This window comes from Nannobrachium achirus (assembly GCF_963921795.1).
Source record: "Nannobrachium achirus genome assembly, chromosome: 8".
Lineage (NCBI taxonomy): Eukaryota > Metazoa > Chordata > Actinopteri > Myctophiformes > Myctophidae > Nannobrachium > Nannobrachium achirus.
The window spans coordinates 61,936,164-61,958,309 of NC_137817.1; the positions used below are offsets into that span (position 1 = coordinate 61,936,164).

The 22,146-nt window shown below is 43.1% G+C and overlaps 1 protein-coding gene across 1 annotated transcript in view; it reads right to left on the reverse strand.

Annotated features, from left to right (window-relative positions):
• The window catches only part of pde9ac (phosphodiesterase 9ac), a gene marked incomplete at both ends in the record, with an annotated part of 32,992 nt that extends 11,716 nt beyond the window's left edge, over positions 1-21,276 (reverse strand). Inside the window, 12 exons of the mRNA XM_080732049.1 lie at positions 1,760-1,842; positions 3,997-4,101; positions 5,651-5,737; positions 6,924-6,998; positions 7,579-7,660; positions 8,376-8,463; positions 9,349-9,419; positions 11,683-11,737; positions 12,279-12,322; positions 13,247-13,324; positions 14,460-14,530; positions 21,208-21,276. Coding sequence (XP_080588175.1) covers positions 1,760-1,842; positions 3,997-4,101; positions 5,651-5,737; positions 6,924-6,998; positions 7,579-7,660; positions 8,376-8,463; positions 9,349-9,419; positions 11,683-11,737; positions 12,279-12,322; positions 13,247-13,324; positions 14,460-14,530; positions 21,208-21,276 — 908 coding nt within the window. The remainder of the gene's footprint in view (positions 1-1,759; positions 1,843-3,996; positions 4,102-5,650; positions 5,738-6,923; positions 6,999-7,578; positions 7,661-8,375; positions 8,464-9,348; positions 9,420-11,682; positions 11,738-12,278; positions 12,323-13,246; positions 13,325-14,459; positions 14,531-21,207) is intronic.
• Between the last annotated feature and the right edge of the window lie 870 nt (positions 21,277-22,146).

The following is a 22,146-nucleotide window of genomic DNA, read 5'->3' on the forward strand; positions in this document are numbered from 1 at the left end:
CATTGTCTTGAGCTTACCGAAAATAAAGCACACGAAGAAGAATCATCACAAGCCTATGATCACAAGTCCCTCCTACAGCATACCCTGCTTTAACATCAATTATAACATAAATTGGACCATATTCTCACAAAACGCATATCATGGTGATTGAAACCAGGCTTTAAACTAGAACCATAAAGTATTTATGACAATGTTTATTAAGGTACGAAAATCAAATGTAATGGTTTGGGGGAAATGAATGGAATCCTGTGGAGAACATGTTGCTTCTGGTGCCAGAACAGCACAACTAGCAGCCAATCATAGGAACTTTTAGTTCTGTGTTTGCTTCATGTTAAATCCGGACAACTGGCCCCCTGGTTTAGATGTGCCGTACAAAAACTATAGCAGGACTTAGATGGTTAAAACTGAATGCTGTTATAATTCATATGAATTAATATGATGTAAAAGTGTGCCGCCGAAACTGTGGGAGGAGTAGAGTGCCAAGCTTTGGGTTGCCGCGCAGACAGGGATTTATAGCGTTTTGATAATACCGTGTGGACACACATATTTTTCTACACAGGCCCGTGTGGAGGCGTAGAGGTTTCAAAACGAAGTCAGAAACCCCCGGGGATTTTTTAGGTATAGACAGGGCCTCAGTATAGACGGTGGTTAAAGGGCAAGTTCACCTCTGGGACAAACCTGATCTTATTTTATTGTCGTTTGGGACACGATCAACACAATCAATCAATCCTAAGTCAAAATGCATCATCATTCATGCTGAAATACTAAAATATCTCAAAACACAGATTGAACACAAAAAATAACTCGCCATTGTGTTGATCGTGTCCCAAACAACAATACAATAAGATCATGTTGTCCCAGAGGTGAACTTACCCTTTAAATATCTGAAAACCCAAATTGACATGAATCCAAAACACACTGACGATTGTGCTGTCAAACAATGAAACTATATGGAATCTATGAACAATATTGTGGGGGGGGGGGGGGGGGGGGGTCCCTGCTTCATCTCTTTCTCAACTAAGGGGTCCTTAGTTGAGACCCCTGATTTAGTATGTATTTTCGTCAGTGAAAAACGATTTCTGTCATAGTTTTTTAGTGGAGGAAATGAACACTACCCCGGACCCGAGGAGTTTTCAACGGTTGGAGGAGATGGTGAGACTCAGGGGTGTCACGCCAAATTCTGGGCCCTGGGTACAAGGATTCACTTCGGGCCCCCCATGAATGTTCTTCATAGGGGGAGGGGGTTTAACCCATTTAGAACTGGGAACACATTAATACGCATTTTTTTGTGGTTTAGTTAGATCTGGTATTTTTGAAAAATCATGAAAATTTGTGCAAGTCTTTGAATATTTTTGACCTGATTCTATAAGCGACTTCTAAATCTAATCTTCTAAGGTTTTTGGAAAAACCTTTGTTTCTATGTCAGTGGTGCTCAAACATTTTCATGTGAAGAATGTGTATTTGGCCACTGACCCCCATCTCAAAATATTTAGTTCCAGGGACCCCCCAGAAGCAACATTTTAGTTACAAATGCTCGCTTAAAAAAACACATAAATTCAATTCGATTTGCCCACATTTTCACCTCTTTTAAAAAATAGCAGATCTACAAGCTTGCAGCGCGGCACTCGGTGCCACGCTGTGAGCTTGTATATCTGCTATTTTTTAATAGCTAAAGTATAAAATAATTAAGGCCACCGTGGGCCCTAGTAACTCAGTCCCACTTTCCCCCCCCTTGTGACGCCCGTGGCGAGACTCTTACGTGTTGTTGTAACCAGGGTGGTCCAGGTCATGACACACTGCAGCTGTCATCAGAATGCCCATGTCTGTCAGAGTCAGCTTCTCCTATAGGGAAGACACACGCATAAACAAATACAGGCGATGGCGCGCGCGCACGCGCGCACGCACGCACGCACGCACACACGCACACACACACACACACACACACACACACACACACACACACGCGCGCACACACACACACACACGCACGCACACACACACACACACACACACACACACACACACACACACACACACACACAGAGAGAGACGTGTGCGCGTGTACGTGGTGGAAAAGGTACTCACATTTTTTTACTTAAAGATGCAGTGCCATGATGTTTCCCCCCCTAAAACATGATTATCAGCTATACTAGGAGGAGGATTCTTTCCAAAAAATGTTACAGAAAGAGTTAAAATTGGGTTTTTATGTGGCCACACCCACCAGTTCATTAAGTATGCCTGGTTGTCATGGTGGGTGGTGACCCAGCTGAAGTTAGCCACACCCACAGTGTTGGGTGAATGGTAAAAGGGGAGGGGATGATTATATGATGTCATTAAATCAGTGTTTTTGGACCGGCACTTTTGACCCACAAGGTGTCAGCCTCCAGGAAGAAACCCAAAATACAAAGGCAATACATAATTGCTCATAACAACCACACCAGGGGGTCTAATGAAGGTCAACCTCCTATAGACACATGAAAAACTGAAAAAGTATGCAAAAGTATTGAAAATTGGAAACGCTCCAGTAAAATAAAAGAACCTCAAAAATGTTACTCAAGTACAGTAAGTACTTGAGTAAATGTACTTGGTTACATAACTTACTTTACTTCACTTTACCAAGGGCAAGCATAAGAATAGAAAACTGTACAGGACCCAGGATTATTCCCTGCAGACCACCATGGGTGATGGATGGATGGATGGATGGATGGATGGATGGATGGATGGATGGATGGACATAAGTCACCACCCCCAATGACGTCACAACATCCGTCATCACAGCCTATGTACTTGTCCTTTAAAAGTAACCGTCCAATTAACAAAGTGTCTTTCAACAACTTTATTCCAACTGTTATTTAACAACTTGTTTTGTAAATTAGTCTCACTGGTCCCCGGTGCTGCTGCTGTGTGAAATGATTCACTGGACGATACATCTGAAAGGAGGACCTAAGAATTCCTACCACGCTGCTGTGGTGGTCGGACACAAGCTGTACTCATTTGGAGGATATGACAGCTACCTGAACAACAGGGATGAGATTGAAGTCCACATCTTCAACACATTGTCTTTGCGTTGGAGGAAGTTGCCCCTAGTGACAAATGATAGAGGACAAAGTCCCATTGAGGTCCCCTCTGGGTGCTGGGGCCACACAGCTGTGCTGGTAGAAGAAATTGTCTACATCTGGGGAGGGTATCCTTACTGCAATGTGATTTATGCCTTTGATGTTGACACCCACAGCTGGTTCAAACCCAGTATTTCTGGGAATCTTCCAGGAGCAAGGTGGCTCCACTCGGCCTGTGTCCTGGAGAAGGTCATGTATGTGCATGGAGGACTCACCCAGCTGACTAAAGATAATGACATGTACAAGTTGGACACCACCATAATGGCCTGGTCTTTAATTAACACCAGAGGAACTACACAACCTGCTTCACAAGCTCACTCTGCCACCATCATTGGAACAAAGATGTTTGTATTTGGGGGCTTTGGGGGCTATGGGGGCAGCTTCTACAACAGCATCAGAGTGTTTGACACTGAGACCAACTGTTGGATGAGCATGCCTTCAGGATACCGACTCCCAGAAGAACGTCATTATCATTCAGCCTTTGCCTACAATGGAGAGCTGTACATATTTGGTGGCAATGGGAACAGCAACCAGTGCTTCAATTATCTGTGGAAATTCAGTCCAGAGACCTTTTCCTGGAAGCAGGTTGAGCCCAAGGGGAAAGACCCCTGTGGGATGTCTGGGATGTGCTGTTGCATGGTGGGAGATTGTAGGTCTATTATCATGCATTCTGGTGACCTGTACATCCTAGACTTAAATCCTAGCCTGAAGATGTTATGCAAGCTAGCAGTCACTCAGCATGGTCTGGAGCAGTCTGATCTCCCACATGACATCAGGTGGGAGCTGGCAGCCATGACAACAGTACCAACAGGAAGAGTATAAAATGACATGGCACACCCACACGCACGTGCACACCCCCCCCCCCCCCCCCCCCCCTCACCTGCAGGTTGCAGAGGTTAATCATGCCATACATCATCTGACTGACACAGAAGCAGTGGCGGAAGTTGTGGAAGGGGTTACTGCGGTAGTTCTCCTGAATGGCCAGCTATAGAAGCACACACACACACACACACACACACACACACACACACACACACACAGTCATTGTCACTCATTGTTGACGCGCGCGCGCGCGCGTGCGTGCGTGCGTGCGTGCGCGCGTGTGTGTGTGTGCGCTCTAGTCTGTTCATATATCATTTCCACTTTGATCCGGCATACAATGCACTTATTCAAATCTCCTGTGCTTTTACCATAAGCTTTCTCCACCTCAATAAATCCTCATCAAAACCAGTCAATCTAAATGTAGTATATTTAAAAAAGAAAAGCATGGGAATGTCATGATAGGCGAATAATTGCCAAAAATGGGCGAAAATTTTATCGACCGGCTCACAACGTGTCCGTGATGCAGAGAGAGCTTATAAACCATCTATTTTTTTTTAATCTATTTTATGTTTTCAAAGCCATCTGTGCAGCCATCAACTGGGTGATGTTGTAAAAGTCATTTTCCCTCCCATCTTGGCCTGTCACGATTATGACAATCATCTAATCGCAATTCTTTGTTCGAAATTATTTTGTCATAATCGTTTCCATGTTGAAAAAAGGTCATATATTGTCAAACATTTTCAAAAATAGTGGAAATAGCCGAGCTACAAGCTCACAACGTGTAACGATGTGACGTGTTGTGGGCTTGTAGGTGAAGTATAAAGTTGTCAAATCTGTAATTTCTTTGTACATTTAGGTTATGTAGTAATCTCCAGCAAGAGCCGCTGATACAAACGACCTACGGCCTGGTCGCGACTTAGGCCACGACTTGGAGGTCGTAGGTCCCGGTTCTGGAGGTTTTGCGCGATCTCGGTCGTAATTCAGCGACCTGGGAAGTCCGCGATCGAAACTCTACGCTTGCTAAGGGAAGGGACGCGAGTTTAGAAACTCTACGCTTGCTAAGGGAAGGAGCGCCGCGATCGAAACTCTACGCTTGCTAAGGGAAGGGACGCGAGTTTAGAAACTCTACGCTTGCTAAGGGAAGGAGCGCTCGTTTTCAACAGCGTCGGCAGGTTAGCTACTCAGTGTCGGCAGGTTAGGGTTAGGGTTAGGGTTAGGGTTAGGGTTAGGGTTAGAGTTGGGGTTAGGGTTAAGGTTAGGGTTAGAGTTAGAGTTGGGGTTAGGGTTAAGGATAGGTTTTGGTGCACCTCGCGCGGTCCAAGTGACTACAATGGAGCGCTTCCTACCTCCGGTTCAGCCAATCACAAGCTTCAAAAGGTTGAATAGCGCTGCTGCTCTAGAATATTCTGCAAAAAGACCTTTAACAACGGCCCGGGGACGACCGAGGTGGCGCAACCACGGCCGGGGGTCGCGAAACTAGACCGGCCGCGACCTAACAAGTATGTACCGCGAACTACGACCTCCAGAACCGGGACCTACGACCTCCAGGTCGTGGCCTAGGTCGCGACCAGGCCGTAGGTCGTTCGTATCAGCGGCTGTCTCTCGTAATATCTGCCATGTGCAACTTCAAAGCCTACAAACCAAACAGAAATGTAACTGTCAACGACAAAAACACAATTGCTCCGTGACAGCCCTCCAGGACATAACTTTACCAGCCAGCGTTTGAGTGTGATGGGGTTCATGTTGAATTCCTTCACCAGGCCCAGGTCATGGTACATGTACTCCAGACAGCTCAGCATCTGCAGCCACAACGGAGGAAGGAGACGGCCAGCGCCAGATAAACGTCTCAAAGCCTCCTGCAACTGTCAAAATACACCATGCGCTGTCTAAACCCGCTGCTGCCCGACAATGTTGGTTATCTCCAACAAGGACTACTGCTGACTGACACCACATTAAAAAAATGTCTCTCATGCCAGACAACTCTTAACACATGGGTGACTAACAGGTCATTTTGACCGATTTTGAGATCGCAAAGTGCAATAACTCTCCCCGTGAAGGTCTCAGAAATGTCCCCTTCCATGACTTTTCCTAAATACTCAAGACATATGTTCTTGTTTTTTTTCCCCCTTCTGAAACGTTTCCTAAGTGTGAAATAATATACGATTATACCACCGTGACTGTTAGTTATCGGTCATAAAGACAGGTCTCACCCATTCCTCCCCCTCCCAGAAGCAAGGAGAGAATTTCACACCTTTTGCGCTCCCCATTTGAGAGGTCAATTGAAATGCTAATTCACATTTGGAAGACAATAGAACCCCCGCTGGCAGCAGGGGAGGAGGTGTTGCTCTCCTGGGCCAAAAGGGAGAGAATTTACCTGTGAATTTGACTGATAAATGCAGCCAGAGTGGAAGTTATTTTTTTTCAGTCACCCGATCGAGTGTTAAACAATCTTCGAATGCCACAGAGAGCCTGCAACTCTGTCTCATTTAATGTTGTAACAGGAAAACTGTCTGTTTGTCATTTCCATTCATGAAGACATATTAAAAATATACTTTAGAATATCCATTTCTACCAAGCAGTAGGTTAGTTCGGCTTTGACTATAACTTGCATGGTTTCCAATAAGTTAGTTATGCAACTCCAGAGGCGAAACAAGGTATTTTCTACTCTTGTTCAGGACTTCCGATGTGTCTCGACGGACTACGTTACAATGAATGCCTGTTGTTCCAAAGATTCAATCCCTATCCGAGTGAATCAGAGGATTTAGGGTGGTAAACATTATTTGATTAATCAAACTTTTATTATTGACATAAATGTTTGCAGAGATAATTCTATGATGATCACTGATGGGATATTAAAGCTGTTGAACGGCCCAAAACACAAATCTGATCCACTCGGATAGGGATTACAAGTTTTGAATTCCAGGGCGAGTCAGATGATGACTAGGAAGGGGAAGTGAGGTCATAACAGGGTTGATATGAACACACCTCGTTGTGTTCCCAGTGCCAGACGTCAAACGTCGGCTTCTTCAGCGCCTCGATGGTCTCCTGAGACAAGGTGTACTGTGGGAACCACATGGACAACATTACTGAGACAAGGTGTACTGTACATACAACATGGACATGGTTACACACGTTGATATCAGCCTAGCTGTCACTGTTTCTTGTTCAGTGTTTCTTGTTCAATTCGAGGCTATTTTCTCTTTTTCTTTTCTTTCTTTTTTTTTAAGTTTGGGCCCCAGGGAGACACCAAATGTTGTTCGTTTAAAAGATTAGACTAGAACTAGAGTTATTACATACATACTCGGGGTTTTACAGGAGCATATAGAACCATTTTACAACCACAAGACTACTGGTAAAGTGTTCATTGAATTGTTACGATTGTATGGCTGATAATGAAATCCCCTATGGGGTAAACGAATAGGCAGTTTACTTCCGACACCTCACTGCGATGCTCTATGTGGCAATGCCACGATCTGAACTATACTGTCCTGTGCTTTTCCTATGCAAACTTATAATAAAGTAATCAATCTTATTGTATCGTGATTAATGTTATTTTATATGGATGCTATCTTGGCCTGCAGGCCCTCCCTTGTAAAAAGAGATTACTGAAATAAAGGTAAAATTCAAATAAACACAGTACCTTTGGATAACTGGGAACGTCTCGTCTTGGAGTGAGCTTTTTACCATCCTCTGTGTAGTTGTATTTACAACCACAGTTTACTCTGAAACCAGGAGACGGAAAATTAATTACACAACTTCCTTTGGTCTTCCCAAGTCATGAACACGTGAACGTCTTAATATAAAAATGCAATTAACAGGCCTAGAATTATTGAATGCTTTAACCAGTGAAAAATAGCAGATATACAAGCTCACAGCGCGGCACCGAGTGCCGCGCTGCGAGCTTGTAGATCTGCTATTTTTGAAAAAGACGCGAAAATGTGTGCAAATCTTTGAATATAATGTATTTTCAAAGCGAACGTTTGTAAGTCAAATTTTGCTTCTGGGTGGTCCCTGGAACTGAATATTTTGAGATGGGGGGTCCGTGGCCAAATAAATCTCAGTTTGGGGGTCCTTCACATGAAAAAAGTTTGAGAACCACTGACATAGTAGTCTCTCAAGAACAGACTAACTGAGCTTCAGTTAAGTGAAAAGGACCTTTTCCTTGACGACACAGAAACATAGGTTTTTAAAAAAAATCTTAGAAGGCTTCAAAAGACACTTATAGAATCGGGTCAAAATTCAAATTTTCACGATTTTTCCAAAATAGCAGATCTACAAGCTCGCAGCGCGGCACTCGGTGCCGCGCTGTGAGCTTTGTATATCTGCTATTTTTCAATAGTTAAAGCACAAAATAATGATACACAATAATGTGTACCCGTTCTATAATTCATATAAAAATGCAATGAGTATAATTAATAACTAGTGTTTAATTTTTACCTGCTGCCACCCTTGGAGGTGATCTCATCCCGTAGTTTCCTCAGATCGTTTTTACACTTGTCGATCTCTACCACCTTCAAGCCTTCCACTGCAATGACAACAAGCACAGCACTCGGTGGCGCGAGCTTGTAGATCTGCTATTTATTTATTTTTTCGTAAAAATGTGTGCAAATCTTTGAATAATGTAATGTATTTTTTAAGCAAAAAAAATCAAATTTTGCTGGAACTATTAAATATTGTGTGGCCAAATACATATCATTTTGGGGTCCTGCACATGAAAAAGTTTGAGCACCACTGACATAGAAAAACCTTAGAAGGATTTGAAATATTCAAAGACTTGCACACATTTTCAAGATTTTTCAAAAATAGCAGATTTTCAAGCTCGCAGTGAGCTTGTATATCTGCTAGTTAAAGCACAAAATAATGCGTAAAAATGCGTTCCCAGTCTAGATGGGTTAAAACCCCTCCCCCTATGAAGAACATTCATGGGGGCCCGCAGTGAATCCTTGTACCCAGGGCCCAGAATTTGGTGTGACACCCCTGCCAACAAGCCGTGTGTGGACTGATATGCAGTGGTGGACCAAGTACTCACATGTAAAGTAAATAAAAGTATAAATAACGCAATATAGACTTACTCTGTCTTTTTTCACAATTAAGTAAAAGTAAAAAAGTAGTCAATTAGCATAAAAATGTACATAAAGGACCAAAAGTAGAAAGCACTCATTATGCAGAAGGTCCCATTTCACAAATGTTCAAATCTATAAAAAATATGACAATATTTTGATCTTCTGCATAGTGAGCGCTTTTGAGCTTGTAGATCGTCTATTTTCAAATGGACAAATTGACTGAAGTGGTATGTTTTGTGATAATAAACAAAATCTAAGGAACAAGTAGCTAAGGTATTCATATGAACTGAAAAGCAAGAAGAAGAATTTCACACAAAAACAAAAACAACAAAAACTGAAACTCCTACATTCCACGCGTTTCTCCAGCATGGCCAGCCTGTTGGTGACCTCCGTCTTCAACTCGGTGATGCGGAAAGCTCTGCAAAGGAGACAAAGAGTTTTGTCTATCCAGTTTGTTCTTATAGGGTCACATAAAACACTGATGGGTGGGTGGCAGTGAGAATGATGTCTAGCCTGGGCTCTCATTTAAGCCCATTCAGGCCAAGAATTATTGAATGCTTTAACTGTTGAAAAATAGCAGATATACAAGCTCACAGCGCGGCACCGAGTGCCGCGCTGCGAGCTTGTAGATCTGCTATTTTTGAAAAGTCTTTGAATGTTATCTTTTTAAAAGCGAACATTTGTTACTCAAATATTTGCTTCTGGGTGGTCCCTGGAACAACATATTTTGAGATGGGGGTCCGCGGCCAAATACATGTACTTTTGGGGGTCCTTGACATGAAAAAGTTTGAGAACCACTGATTTAGAAGAAGGATTTAGAAGACATTTATAGAATCGGGTCAGAAATATTCAAAGACTTGCACAAATGTTCAAGATTTTTCAAAAATAGCAGATATACAAGCTTGTGTATATCTCCTGTTTTTTAATAGTTAAAAATAATGGTTAAAGTGGTTCAAATCTAAAGTAACACAGATTTGCGTTTAGGTCTAAAAGGCTTTAAGCAGCCTCTAGCGGTTGTTACCGTAGACATGAAAAGGTAGACGCCTCCTCCGACTCTGGGGCGTCTGTATCTACGCCACGTTCGAAAAGGGCAAGCTCATGAGAGGCACTGAGGCAGCCGTGCCACAGTTAGTTGTAACTTGCCAAACACCACACTTGGATTTGTAAAATAAATTGGATTTTACTGCAGTCCAAGTAGGGAATGAGGCTTTACTCTAGGAGAAGGAGTTTAATTATCTTGGGGTCTTGTTCACGAATGAAAGAAAGGGGAAGACTGAGAAGGAGATCAGCCGGAGAATAGAAGCAGCAGGAGCGGTTTTGTAGTCGCTAAATAAAGACCAGATGGAAGGATTATATCTCCAAACTGGCTTGGGAACGCCTCGGTATACTCCCTGAGGGAGTGGAGGAAGTTGCTCGGGATAAGGAAATCTGGAAGTCTCAGTTGGAATTGTTACCCCCACGACCCGATTCCGGATAAGCGGTTGAAGATGGATGGATGGATGGATGCAGTCTAAACTGGTCCCCAGCTGATATGGTCAGTTGGTGTGCAGCTTGGGGCTGTACAAACATACGTTTGTGTGCAGCTTGGGATGAGATGCATTTACTTACTAACCATTACATTATAGTGCTCTGCATCTTCGATGTTATAACTTATAATTCCGTTAAGGTCTGGTAGATTATTGTGGGCCAGCCATGTTCGGAATTCACCAATAAGGATGGAATATGAAAAATTGGACGGATCACATGACCATAAAAGTGTACCAATTTGCGCGATGTTTGGACAAAATCTGTGTAATATATCAAAACAATTGTTTCGCAAAGACTGGTCTGCTGGTGGCGCTATACTCTCCACAAAAAAAAGAAAAAAAAAAAAGCTGAAGATTAGCTGTTCACAGACCGACGGGGCGGAGACAATAATCTAAATATATGTTTACGTATAGCGTATGTAGGGCATGTATGAGGTAGATAACAATATACAGTATATATTTGCATACAGCTATTGGTCGTAGTAGCCAAGTATAAAGTCACACACAAATAGCCGAAACAAGCAAGCTTGTATCGACCATTTTGGGTCTTATTCGACCATACTGCTCGACATGTTTGAAAGGCCCTGGTGTGAGTGAGGTATGTGTGAGGGTGGGTGAGGGCCGTAACATAACATCCACAACAATGCGTATGTCGCTGTATACCTGCTGAACTGATCTATAGAATACGTTCTGGAAGCGTTATTTGGAGTCGCACCACAGTTCTAGGAAAACCCCGCCCCTGGAAGCTTCTGATTGGCTGAACCGGAGCTAGGGAGGGCTCCTTTGTGTTCCCTTGGAACGTGCGGAGCTGCAGAAAGATGATTTACTATTCTGTCCCCCTGGTTTACAAATTCTAACGGCGCTGAGTCGGCTCATGCGACCTTCGCAACGCTCGACACGGCGACTCGCTCACCGGTGTCTCACATGGCTCAAGGTCGCCTGAGACCGCGCGCCTCCGTCATGGTCAATGGAAAACGAGCCTGGTCCGCCGAGAACTGTGGTGCGATTCCAAATCAAGCGTTCTGGAACATGTTACCAATGATCCAATGTGTTTGCCTATGATCCTAGATTACCATCTCTATGCATTTGACGCAATTACCTCGAGTTGACCTGGCTTACTGAATGTGAGTCGCTCTGGAAAATTTTCATTGTTACCTGCTGAACTGATCTGCCACCTGAGACAATACGTTCTGGAATACACTCTCCTTATCTGTGGAAGAGAAACAACAGTCACACAGGTGAAGAGTCACTGCACGGAAACAACAGTCACACAGGTGAAGAGTCACTGCACGGAAACAACAGTCACACAGGTGAAGAGTCACTGCACGGAAACAACAGTCACACAGGTGAAGAGTAATTAGAAACAACAGTCACACAGGTGAAGAGTAATTAGAAACAACAGTCACACAGGTGAAGAGTAATTAGAAACAACAGTCACACAGGTGAAGAGTCACTGCACGGAAACAACAGTCACACAGGTGAAGAGTCACTGCACGGAAACAACAGTCACACAGGTGAAGAGTCACTGCACGGAAACAACAGTCACACAGGTGAAGAGTAATTGGAAACAACAGTCACACAGGTGAAGAGTCACTGCATGCATGGGAACAACAGTCACTTCTGGTAATTGTTGCTTATCGGTGTTAAAGGAATGTGTGTGTGTGTGTGTGTGTGTGTGTGTGGGGGGGGGGGGGGGGTAGGGGGGGGAGCTTTTAGAGGGCTGAACGGCATGTAACGGAAAGTCTCTTTACCTCCAAGCTGATTGGCGGAGAGCGGGACAACTCTATACAAGGAGCTGTGTGAGAGAAACACACATTCATCCTCAATTCAGATCATTTATGTCAATTAGTTAATGTCTTTAAATAAAAGCCGTTTCACAGACACCATGACACTCTTTTCATCAAAACCAGGAACATGTAGCATTATAGTGTACTACTGTTTCTAAAACGGTTAGTTCCAATACTTGATTCTGATTGGCTGGTTTCTGATTAGACCAGCGTCTAAAATCACACCATAATCCACACCTTGAATCAGTTTATATCAAACCCAGGTGGGTTATTTCTTTCCACAGTGTTGTGAAGCTGAACTGGAGAAGGGAGCGCTTGATTTTCTCTCAAATCCTGCTGCGCGGGGCTTCTAAGCACCGCCCGCACACATAGGACAGTAACTGAGTGACTCTGGGCGGGGCTTGTAAAAACAGCAAGCGCCCCCTATTCCCCATTCTGATAGCAAGTAACAGGTGTGTTGTTTCTGCAGCCTGGCCGGGAACTACTTTCTTGCAGACCTTGTAGTGAATTATTAGTGAAATAAACAGTTAATTAATTGGTACATGTCTATGATTTTTCATGTTGTCATAATGTAACCGTTTTAGAAAAGCAATCTTTCCAACATCCCATCGTGCATTGCGCAGAAGGCGAGAGGCATTTCCGGCGTCGCGGCCGAGTGTGATTTACAAGCTCACAGCGGTTGCATCTGCGACGTGACGTGAGCTTGTATGTCTGCTGTTAACCGGAAGTGTCCCGCAGATAATGCTACAGTAAAGTCTTGCGGAAACAGGTGGATAAGCCATGCGAGGCCTCTGGTTACCTGTATTTTATAACGGCCTCTGAGCCGTTATAAAATACCAGGTAACCACATGCATCTTGTGGCTTATTGCTTCAATAACTGTCTGTCAGTCAGTGTGTGTGTGTGTGTGTGTGTGTCAATATTATTACTGTACTTTGGAGTGTTGGTTGGCATGGAGGGATCTATGGAGACCATGGCACCTTCGAGGTCCATCAGGACGATGTTGGTGTTCCTGTGGGGTGGGGGGGTGTTGGTGTGGGGGCAGTAGAAAGAGGATTGACTTGGGGAGACATGACGACACCTCTTATTCCATTTTCCTCAACATAATCATGATCATAATCACCAAAATGTAGAAAGTAGTAGTAGTAAGCGAGAGAGCGAGAGAGAGAGAGAGAGAGAGAGAGAGAGAGAGAGAGAGAGAGAGAGAGAGAGAGAGAGAGAGAGAGACAGAGACAGAGACAGAGAGAGAGAGAGAGAGAGAGAGATCTCAAATGGAACACAAACAAAAGACTATTAATCATTGTAGCCTATATATCCCTGCATGTAACCTTGATACATGAAAACTGTTACACTCCTTTTACTCGTATATATTTTGTCTTGTTTGTATTGTATTGTATTGTGTACACTTCTGCTTTGGCAATGTAAACAACGTATGTTTTCTCATGGCTATAAAGCCCTTTGAATTAAAGAGAGAGAGAGAGAGAGAGAGAGAGAGAGAGAGAGTGAGAGAGAGAGAGAAGCAAATGTATATTTTGTAGAAAAACAGTGGGAAGCTAAGACAGTGTTTCTCAACTTTTTTCTGCCAGGGATATTTTTCATTGCCGAAAGATCCCAGGGCACAGCTAGATACAGTATACGGCGTGTGTGGCTGTTTTCTAAATGTTTGCCTCTTTCTTACATTATTTTACAATTTGGCCAATGTTTTACCAGTTTTTATATAGTTTGTTGATTACTTTTGATGCAGTAATGGTCTTTTTTTCTTTTCTTTCTTGAGGAATTAAAACGGTTTTAAAAGTCCTTAAATTGTGACTTCACTGTCAAATTTCCAAGGGAACACCAAAGCATCTCAAAGGGCACACCAAAGGTCTGCAGCGCAGTGGTTGAGAAACACTGACTCTGGGTCCAGTTGCAAAATTGGAGACTCTTTTATAGCGGTTTTAATTGGGGTATAGGGAATCACACTTTTTGATAGCTGTTGGAAGGGCGTAGAGACAGAGAGAGACAGAGAGACTGAGAGAGAGAGAGAGAGAGAGAGAGAGGGAGGAGGAAAGAGGAAGGGTACCTGGGTATGTTGGTAGGGCATAGAGAGAGCGAGAGAGAGAGAGAGAGAGAGAGAGAGAGAGAGGAGTAGGGAAAAGGAAGGGTACCTGGGTATGTTGGAAGAGGAACACAGAAGCTCCTTGATGTCACAGGGACAGCAGTGTCTACTGAATATCACCTGACGCGCGCGCGCACACACACACACACACACACACACACACACACACACACACACACACACACACACACACACACACACGCACACGTTTTGGTAAAAAAATATAAAGGCCTATATATCTTTAAGCATTATTATTGTTATAGTATAGCATTGCTATAGCGTGTTTATTCGGTAGCAGGGGCCTGTCCCTGAGTCTCTCCAGCTCATTAATTAACAGAAAATACTTTTTCAGGACTAGTAGTAGCTCTGGTCCAGAGCGTCAGTGAGTTCTTCTCACTGACCCTCTGACAAGCGGGTGACTCAAACACTAGACCAGGATATCTCAGCCCCTACGAGGGCTCAACTTCAGTCAAAATAAACAAAACTACTTCGCTACTCACCTAACCAAAGCTAGTTTATTTATTAGTTTATTTTTGTCATGAAATAAAATGCATCCAACTCGACCGCTAGATTTTACAGAGTGGGTGGGGTGCTGAGAGGTTTCCCACTGCGGAGAATAGACTTTCAACAATGCACCTCTGTTTGGGGACTGCCCATAAGTCCGAAATCTCATTAGTCCTACATCTCAGTAGTCCGAATTTAGTTAGGGTTAGGTTTTAGGGTTAGGTTTAGGCATAGTTTTACTGAGGTTAGGTTTAGGCATAGTTTTACAGAGGTTAGGGTTAGGTTTAGGTTTAGGCATAGTATTTTTCACAAGGTTAACATCATCAGATTCTGACTAATGGGATGTAGGAACAAGAGATTTTGGACCAATGCAATGGCACCCTTTGGTTAGGTGAGTAGCAAAGTAGCTTTGTTTATTTTGGGGTACAGAAATCCTGGTCTAGTCTTTGAGTCACCCGCCTGCCAAAGCGTCAGTAGTGAGAACTCGCTGACGCTCTGGACCAGAACTAGACTAGTAATAAGACTAATAACCTAGCCTCGCATCACCAGGCTTTCCGCTGGGGGAAAGCCTGGTATTCGTTTACTAAACGGGCCGTTTGATCCGGTCTAGACCGGATGGGCTCTTACGTCATTTTGTATTCAAAACGGACTACACTTTGGCAGGAAACACCAAATCGGAAACAGTTTCAACCAAGTAGCGCATGCGCAAGTAGTTAGCGCATGCGCAAGTAGGGGTTAAAACTGTTTCCGATTTGGGGTTTCCTGCCAAACTGTAGTCCGTTTTGAATACAAAATGACGTAGGAGCCCATCCGCTCCCGACCGGATCAAAAGCCCGAAATTGGAAGCCGTCCCAGGCTAGTAATAACCTACAGTTCAGTAGAGAGACGAATATGAATGACAGCAGGCAGCGGTGCAAACACGTGTCACCACCACGTTCACACGTTCATACATATAATAAGACACAACTGTGTGCATCTCCATGACTGCAGCACAGAGCAGCCTGGGTGAGGACAGCAGGTCACATGATGGCAGTATACCACAACGTACTACTCTGTCAAAAGAAAAGAAATGTAATTACTTGAGTAAAAGTACAAAAGTATTTGCATCAAAATATACCTTTCACACAAAAGCACTCTGCAAAATGTCCATTTCACAAATGTTTTCTTTGTAGATCTGTGCACATAGTCACATCGTGGTAGATCGTTTATTTTGGAAAGCTGAGTATAATAAAGGGCCGCATTGTGCGGCCCGGGGGCCGTATGCGGCCCTTTGGTTCACTCTGACCGGCCCTTGTAGGGTTAATGGCAAATTACAAAATAAACACATTTTCTAATTTTACCTTGTGCATGGACTAAAGCTGCATTTCTTTTATTTTGAAGATTTCTATTCACGTACATATGAACGCAATGGGTACACATCAGCAGGTGTGCATGATCATTGGATGTTATCTCAATAAAAAGGAGGTGGTCAGACTGGTCACACGTCAAGACGACCTGCCTTACCTTAACCATCAAAAATGGCTAAAGTGGCTAAAAAAAGAAAAGTCGATGCCAAATGCTGGGTATTCAACAAAAATTGGACTGCTAAGTATTTATTTACTGAAGTCGAAGGTAAAGCCATGTGTTTAGTTTGCGGGGAGCAAACTAAACTTTGTGTTGTTCGTGTGGCCCCATGGAAAAAATAATTGCCCACCCCTGCTTTAAGTCGTTGGTTGGTTATTTATTTTTCTTTGGTTGGTTATTTATTTTTTGTAAAAAAAACAAAAAAACAAACAAAAAATACAATATTTGCCCCCAGGATGTAGTGGACAAAGTACTGTATAAACTAAAGAATCGAAAAAATTGAAATAGTAAAGTAACATAAAAGTAGCTCACAATTGTACTCAAGTACAGCACTTGAGTAAACGTATACATAGTTAGTTACTTAGTTACTTTTCCCCACTGGTCACATGCTGTTGTTGAGATGTTTAGTGTGGGAACAGAGAGGATGAGGGCTATCACGTTTCACCTCTTTGAATTCAGACGTTGAAGTCACATGGGGATACTGTATGAACGCAGTGTTAGAACTCTGGCTGACTGAGCTGAGGCTCTACACATACATGCACTCACACACACTCGCGCGCACGCGCACACACGTAGGCTACGCACACACGTACACAGACACACACACACACATGTCCATGAAGGAACAGGACAGCTGTAGCGCGACTCGCGAGGCTTCAGATGTAAGAAATCATGCATCGGGGAAGACAGAGTTGTGAAACCCTTTGATGTCACGTATATGTAGCCCCCACAGTTTTTACCAGCCATGAACCAGCGACAACAGCCCTGCTAATCGGGCTCAGCCCTATTAGCATGACTGGGTGTGCGTTGGACTGGCGAGTGGGAGTCCCGGGTTCCATCCCCGCTTCCGCGTATCACTACAATCTGGCATTGTTGGCAGGATGAGGAGCGTGGTATCCTCGCGTGAGGGACAGGTCCACGTCGTGTGCGGCGGTCCGCGGCGTGAAGTGTGAAGCGCGAGGGCGCGCTCCAAAGATCAGGGGGGTGATTGTAGCCCCCACAGTTAGAGCCCCTTTACATTCCATTACTGAAGGCAGCATTCAAGAGAATTGCCTTGTCCAAACTCTCCTGAACTTGAATGCAGCATCTTATGTTGAAAGAATTGCCCTCTCTGTGTAGAAATCCATGCCGTTACGCCACAACTCCAGTATTGACTTGATTATGCTTAGTTCAGTGTGGTATCAAGCACCGAAAATAGCCGACCTCCAAGCTCCAACCTCCGAGCTTGGAGGTCTGCTATTTTCGATATTTTCACCAAAAGGCCCTTTTAGAAATTTCAGCCCCTGCCTCTCAAACATTCTTGACTCTCTAGACTTGATAAGACAACTGTGGCCCTGCAGTGTAAAATGTTGTGGTCAGCAGGTGGACCAGACAAATGGTCAGCCTCTATGGGTCTCTTGAACAGACACATGTCAAAGCCAGCTCTGTACTTGAACCACTCTACAGTAGTTCAGCGGTGCATCGGCCACACTACTGTGTGTCATTCATCAACGCAGTGTGTTTGGAACATGGAAACATGACACCACAGGATTAAGAGCCTGCTCGTCGGCTTGTCATTAGAAGTGCCTTAACGACTGCTCTGCCGTCGCTGGAGCGCTGTGATTAAAGCGAAAGAGACAAAAAGATGTATTTGTCCTGGAGACTTACATGATGTCCTACACAGCAACATCCAGTGTCAATTTAACTATGTTTAACAATGGACCCTACTATTCACTTTAAGGTGTTAATTATGCCTGCTCTAAAAAAAAGAAAAAGACAAAAAAAGAAGGGGAAAAAAACATGTTTTTTGTTGGTTAATCTTGTTTTGAAGGAGGGTAAACGGCTCCAGTGGAAGCGGGAGGTGTCCCTATAGAGGCAAATTCAAAGGAGAAAAACCACAGAGGGTGCTGTTTTTTCCTTTTTTGGACGATGGGTTTCCAGATTGAGGCCTTGTAAACAAAGTTGCAGGAGGTAGATATGACAAAAAAAGAAAGAAAGAAAAAAAAATCCTGCCTCGAATTATGGCCAAAATACGCTATATTTAATATGTTATACTCAAAATGTGTCAATCCACAAGTTCACAACACGTCGCGATCTGCTATTTACAATGGACTGCATTAATCATTTTCAACACGATTATGACAGTTATGCAAAAAGAATTGCGACAAGTCGATTATTTAATAACATTCACAGGCCTACACTCCGGACTATGACAATAAGAGAGAAGAGAGTGGTAGCAGTGTTTAACCTGCTAACAGCAGATGTTTGGATGTGTCAGAGACACCTGTGAGCCACACAACACACTACAGTGGACGGTAGGCTATTTATAACCCTCCCTGGAGGTGAGGTGTGACATGGGAATGCTTGCATGTTATTGCAATGGTAAGGGTTATTTAGGGTTATTCTCCAATTCCCTCATTATTAATCACTTATGCCTGATTCATTCTTTGTCACAATCTTCGATTGTGTGTACGTGTGCATGTGTGTGTGTGTGTGTGTAGTGTACCTACTAGTAGGGCTGTCACAATTATTACATAATCATCTATTCATGGTTATTTGAGGTATAATCGCAATTATTTTGCATAATCGTCATAATCGTTTCCATGTTGAGAAGTGTTAATATAGTTACAAACACTTTCAAAAAGTAGTGGAAATAGCAGATCGGCTATTTCCACTATCAATGTCCTTTTTTATATGAAATTGTCAAATATGTCAGTCATTTCTTTAAGTTATGTGTCATGACTGCCATGTGCAACTTCAAAGCCTAAAAGCCAAACAGAAATGTAATTGTCAACGACAAAAACACAATTAAATCGTTAATCACAATTGAGTGACAATTAATCGTCATGTAAAATCTCATAATCGTGACAGCCCTATAGCTACAAGTAACCCTCAATAAGGTCTGTGTAAAAGAAAATACTTTCTGAAGGGAACATAATGTGTGCCATGACACAATCAGTACATTCATAATTCAACTTTTTGCAATCAGTGTGGAGCAGCACAAACAAGACAGATTGTGTGTGTGTGTGTGTGTGTGTGTGTGCGTGCGTGCGTGCGTGCGTGCGTGCGTGTGTGTGCGCGCGCCCCCCGTTACAGGCAAGCATTACAGCGTGACAGGCAAGAGTAACAGTGTGACAGGCAAGAGTAACAGCATGACAGAACTGCTGCAGGTTTTCACAGTAACTTGCTCCCTGCGGTCGCAATAATGACATCGCCAAAATAGAGACACCAGGTTCAAAGTGGGATATTTGACTGCCCCACTCAAAGCTATATTTAGAAACGTAATTTACTGGACTATACCCTAACTATGAATTATTTCCAATAATATCTGAGCAGTGCCAACAGCTCCTATATCTGGCTTTGTCCGATGGTCCCGTGTCTGTCCGTACTGAAATTTACTCATAAATAGTGCCGCTCACTTCACACTGGCCGCAATTTCTTTGTATCATTTTGCCTGCAACATCATACTGTAATGTAGAAGTCAAATGGCAGCATAGCTCCTTAGAGGATTGAAACACTGTTGTAAGACAAAGTACAAAAATAGGCCTTAAGGCAGTGGTTCTCAATGTGAGCGGGTTCCAAATGGTTCCTTCCAGCTGTGGAACTCTTGAGAGTTATGGGGTCCTTGGAAATTAAAACCTTTGAGAACCAATGGCTTATGAAGTTAATAATGAGCCTCTCCAGTAAGCACCACGTTCTCCAAACCAACAACCTAACCTCTCTCTCTGTTGGGTGGAAACCTCATATTTCCAAAACATAGACTGTAAAAATGGATGGACAGTGTGACGCCCATATTCTCTACAGACGGTAAATTAAGCCTATTTGGCAAGCGTGTGCATGCCGCCATCTTTCGACATCCTGTCCTGAAATGGGACAGTCTTTTTTGCAGGTCTTCCAGTTACGACCTCCCGTTGGTCCGACCAGGTTAACATTCACCAGGTTAGCATTCACCAGCGTTAAAGGTTAATAATGTTTATTAAAGTAATAAAATGTCAAAGTGTAAAGTTCTCAAAAAACCCATCCACTTGAAAAGAGAGTAATAGTTTCTGACACCAGCACTGGCTAAACAGCGAAATAAATAGCAGCGGTTGATATGAACTCTCTCTTGATCTCCCTGATCTTGATCCTGTATTGCCTCAACTTGCAAGCCCGATACTTGTTACTTTTCAGGATAAAAAAAAAGAAGCAAAAGTAGTACAAGTTCGAAGCGTGGCTCGAAGTGACACGTTTCAAGTTTGCAGATCTGCTACTTTTGTGTGACACTCAAGTATGAACAAATAGGAAATTCATTTAAAAAACACAAAATGTTAGAATATGAAGATAGGTTTCTGCCTGACAGCAATGATGATTAAAGAACACCATAATTCATAACACATTGGTTCTCAATCTTAAAATAGCAGATCTACATGCTCACAACGCCTCACGTTTGCGAGGCGTTTTGAGCATGTAGATAATCTATTTTCACAATTTCTGCCTCTAATATTTTTTGACAATTTGGCCAATGTTTAATTTGTCATTTTAGAGGTGTTAAAAAGTCCTTAAATTGTCACTTTAGAACTGTGCAGATACCCTAGTCTACTCTATACACTCAAACTTTATGTTGGTTTGTTTACTGTTGAGTGAGAAAACAATGTTGCACATTAAGTTAATCATCTGGGGACCCCCCATAAAATAAAGTGGGGACCCCCCCTGGCCCTCAGGTTGAGAACCACTGTCCCTTCGGAGTCGGAACCACAACCATGGTGACCCACCTTCTGCACCTTGCCGTCCACATCCAGGTAAACGTGTTTGGGGCCATAAAAGGAGGAGCCAGCGCCCATGGTTACCTCCCCTAGCTGTCACTCACCCCGAGGTCCAGACTGAAAGAACAACACCAGATGAGTCACAATCTGATCACATAAATCAGGAAGTCTTCAATAGGGGTCCAGGACCCCTAGGGCAGGGGTTTTCAAAGTGGGTGACGGGGCACCCTGGGGTGCCGTGACGGCAGTCCAGGGGTGCCGCGAGATAATTTGAAAATATTTGGAATTAAAAAAATATTTTGTATCATTTTAAACTTGAAGTGCCAAGTTATTTTCAGTCAGTTCTAACCAAAATGGCTATTATCTCAACGTTTTCCTCGCAACATAATCACTAAAATATCGTCACTGTCAGGCAGAAACCTCGTATCTCCAAGTTTCAAATGTGCACGTTTAACGATTTAAATTGTTGGGAGTGTTACTTGTACGTTGGGCTAAAAACGGACCCACAAAACGATGGTTTAGTGATGAATCATCACCTTTTCACGTTTTTAGGGGCCATTTGTAGCCCACGGAATGTTTTTCGTGCAAAACAAATGCTTGCAAAGGATTCAGCATCATGAAAAAACCCTAGTTTGACCCCTCACATGCTACTTAAAGCATATTTATTTTTGGTATTTTTTCCCTCTATAGTAAAGTTAATGGGACACAAACACGAATAATTTTTTTTATGAGGTTTCCCCCGGGAGTTGAATTTCAACCTTTTAGTACATTATTATACACACCTTTAGAAACACATTGGTGAAGAAATTTCTTGGTAACGATTTACTTCACAGATTTTCTTATGTTCCCCAAAGGTCAACTTTAGTTCAAGTAGTTAAACATCTGAAAACACAAATTGACATGAATCTAAAATACACTGATGATTGTGCTGTCAACAAGCACAAGCAC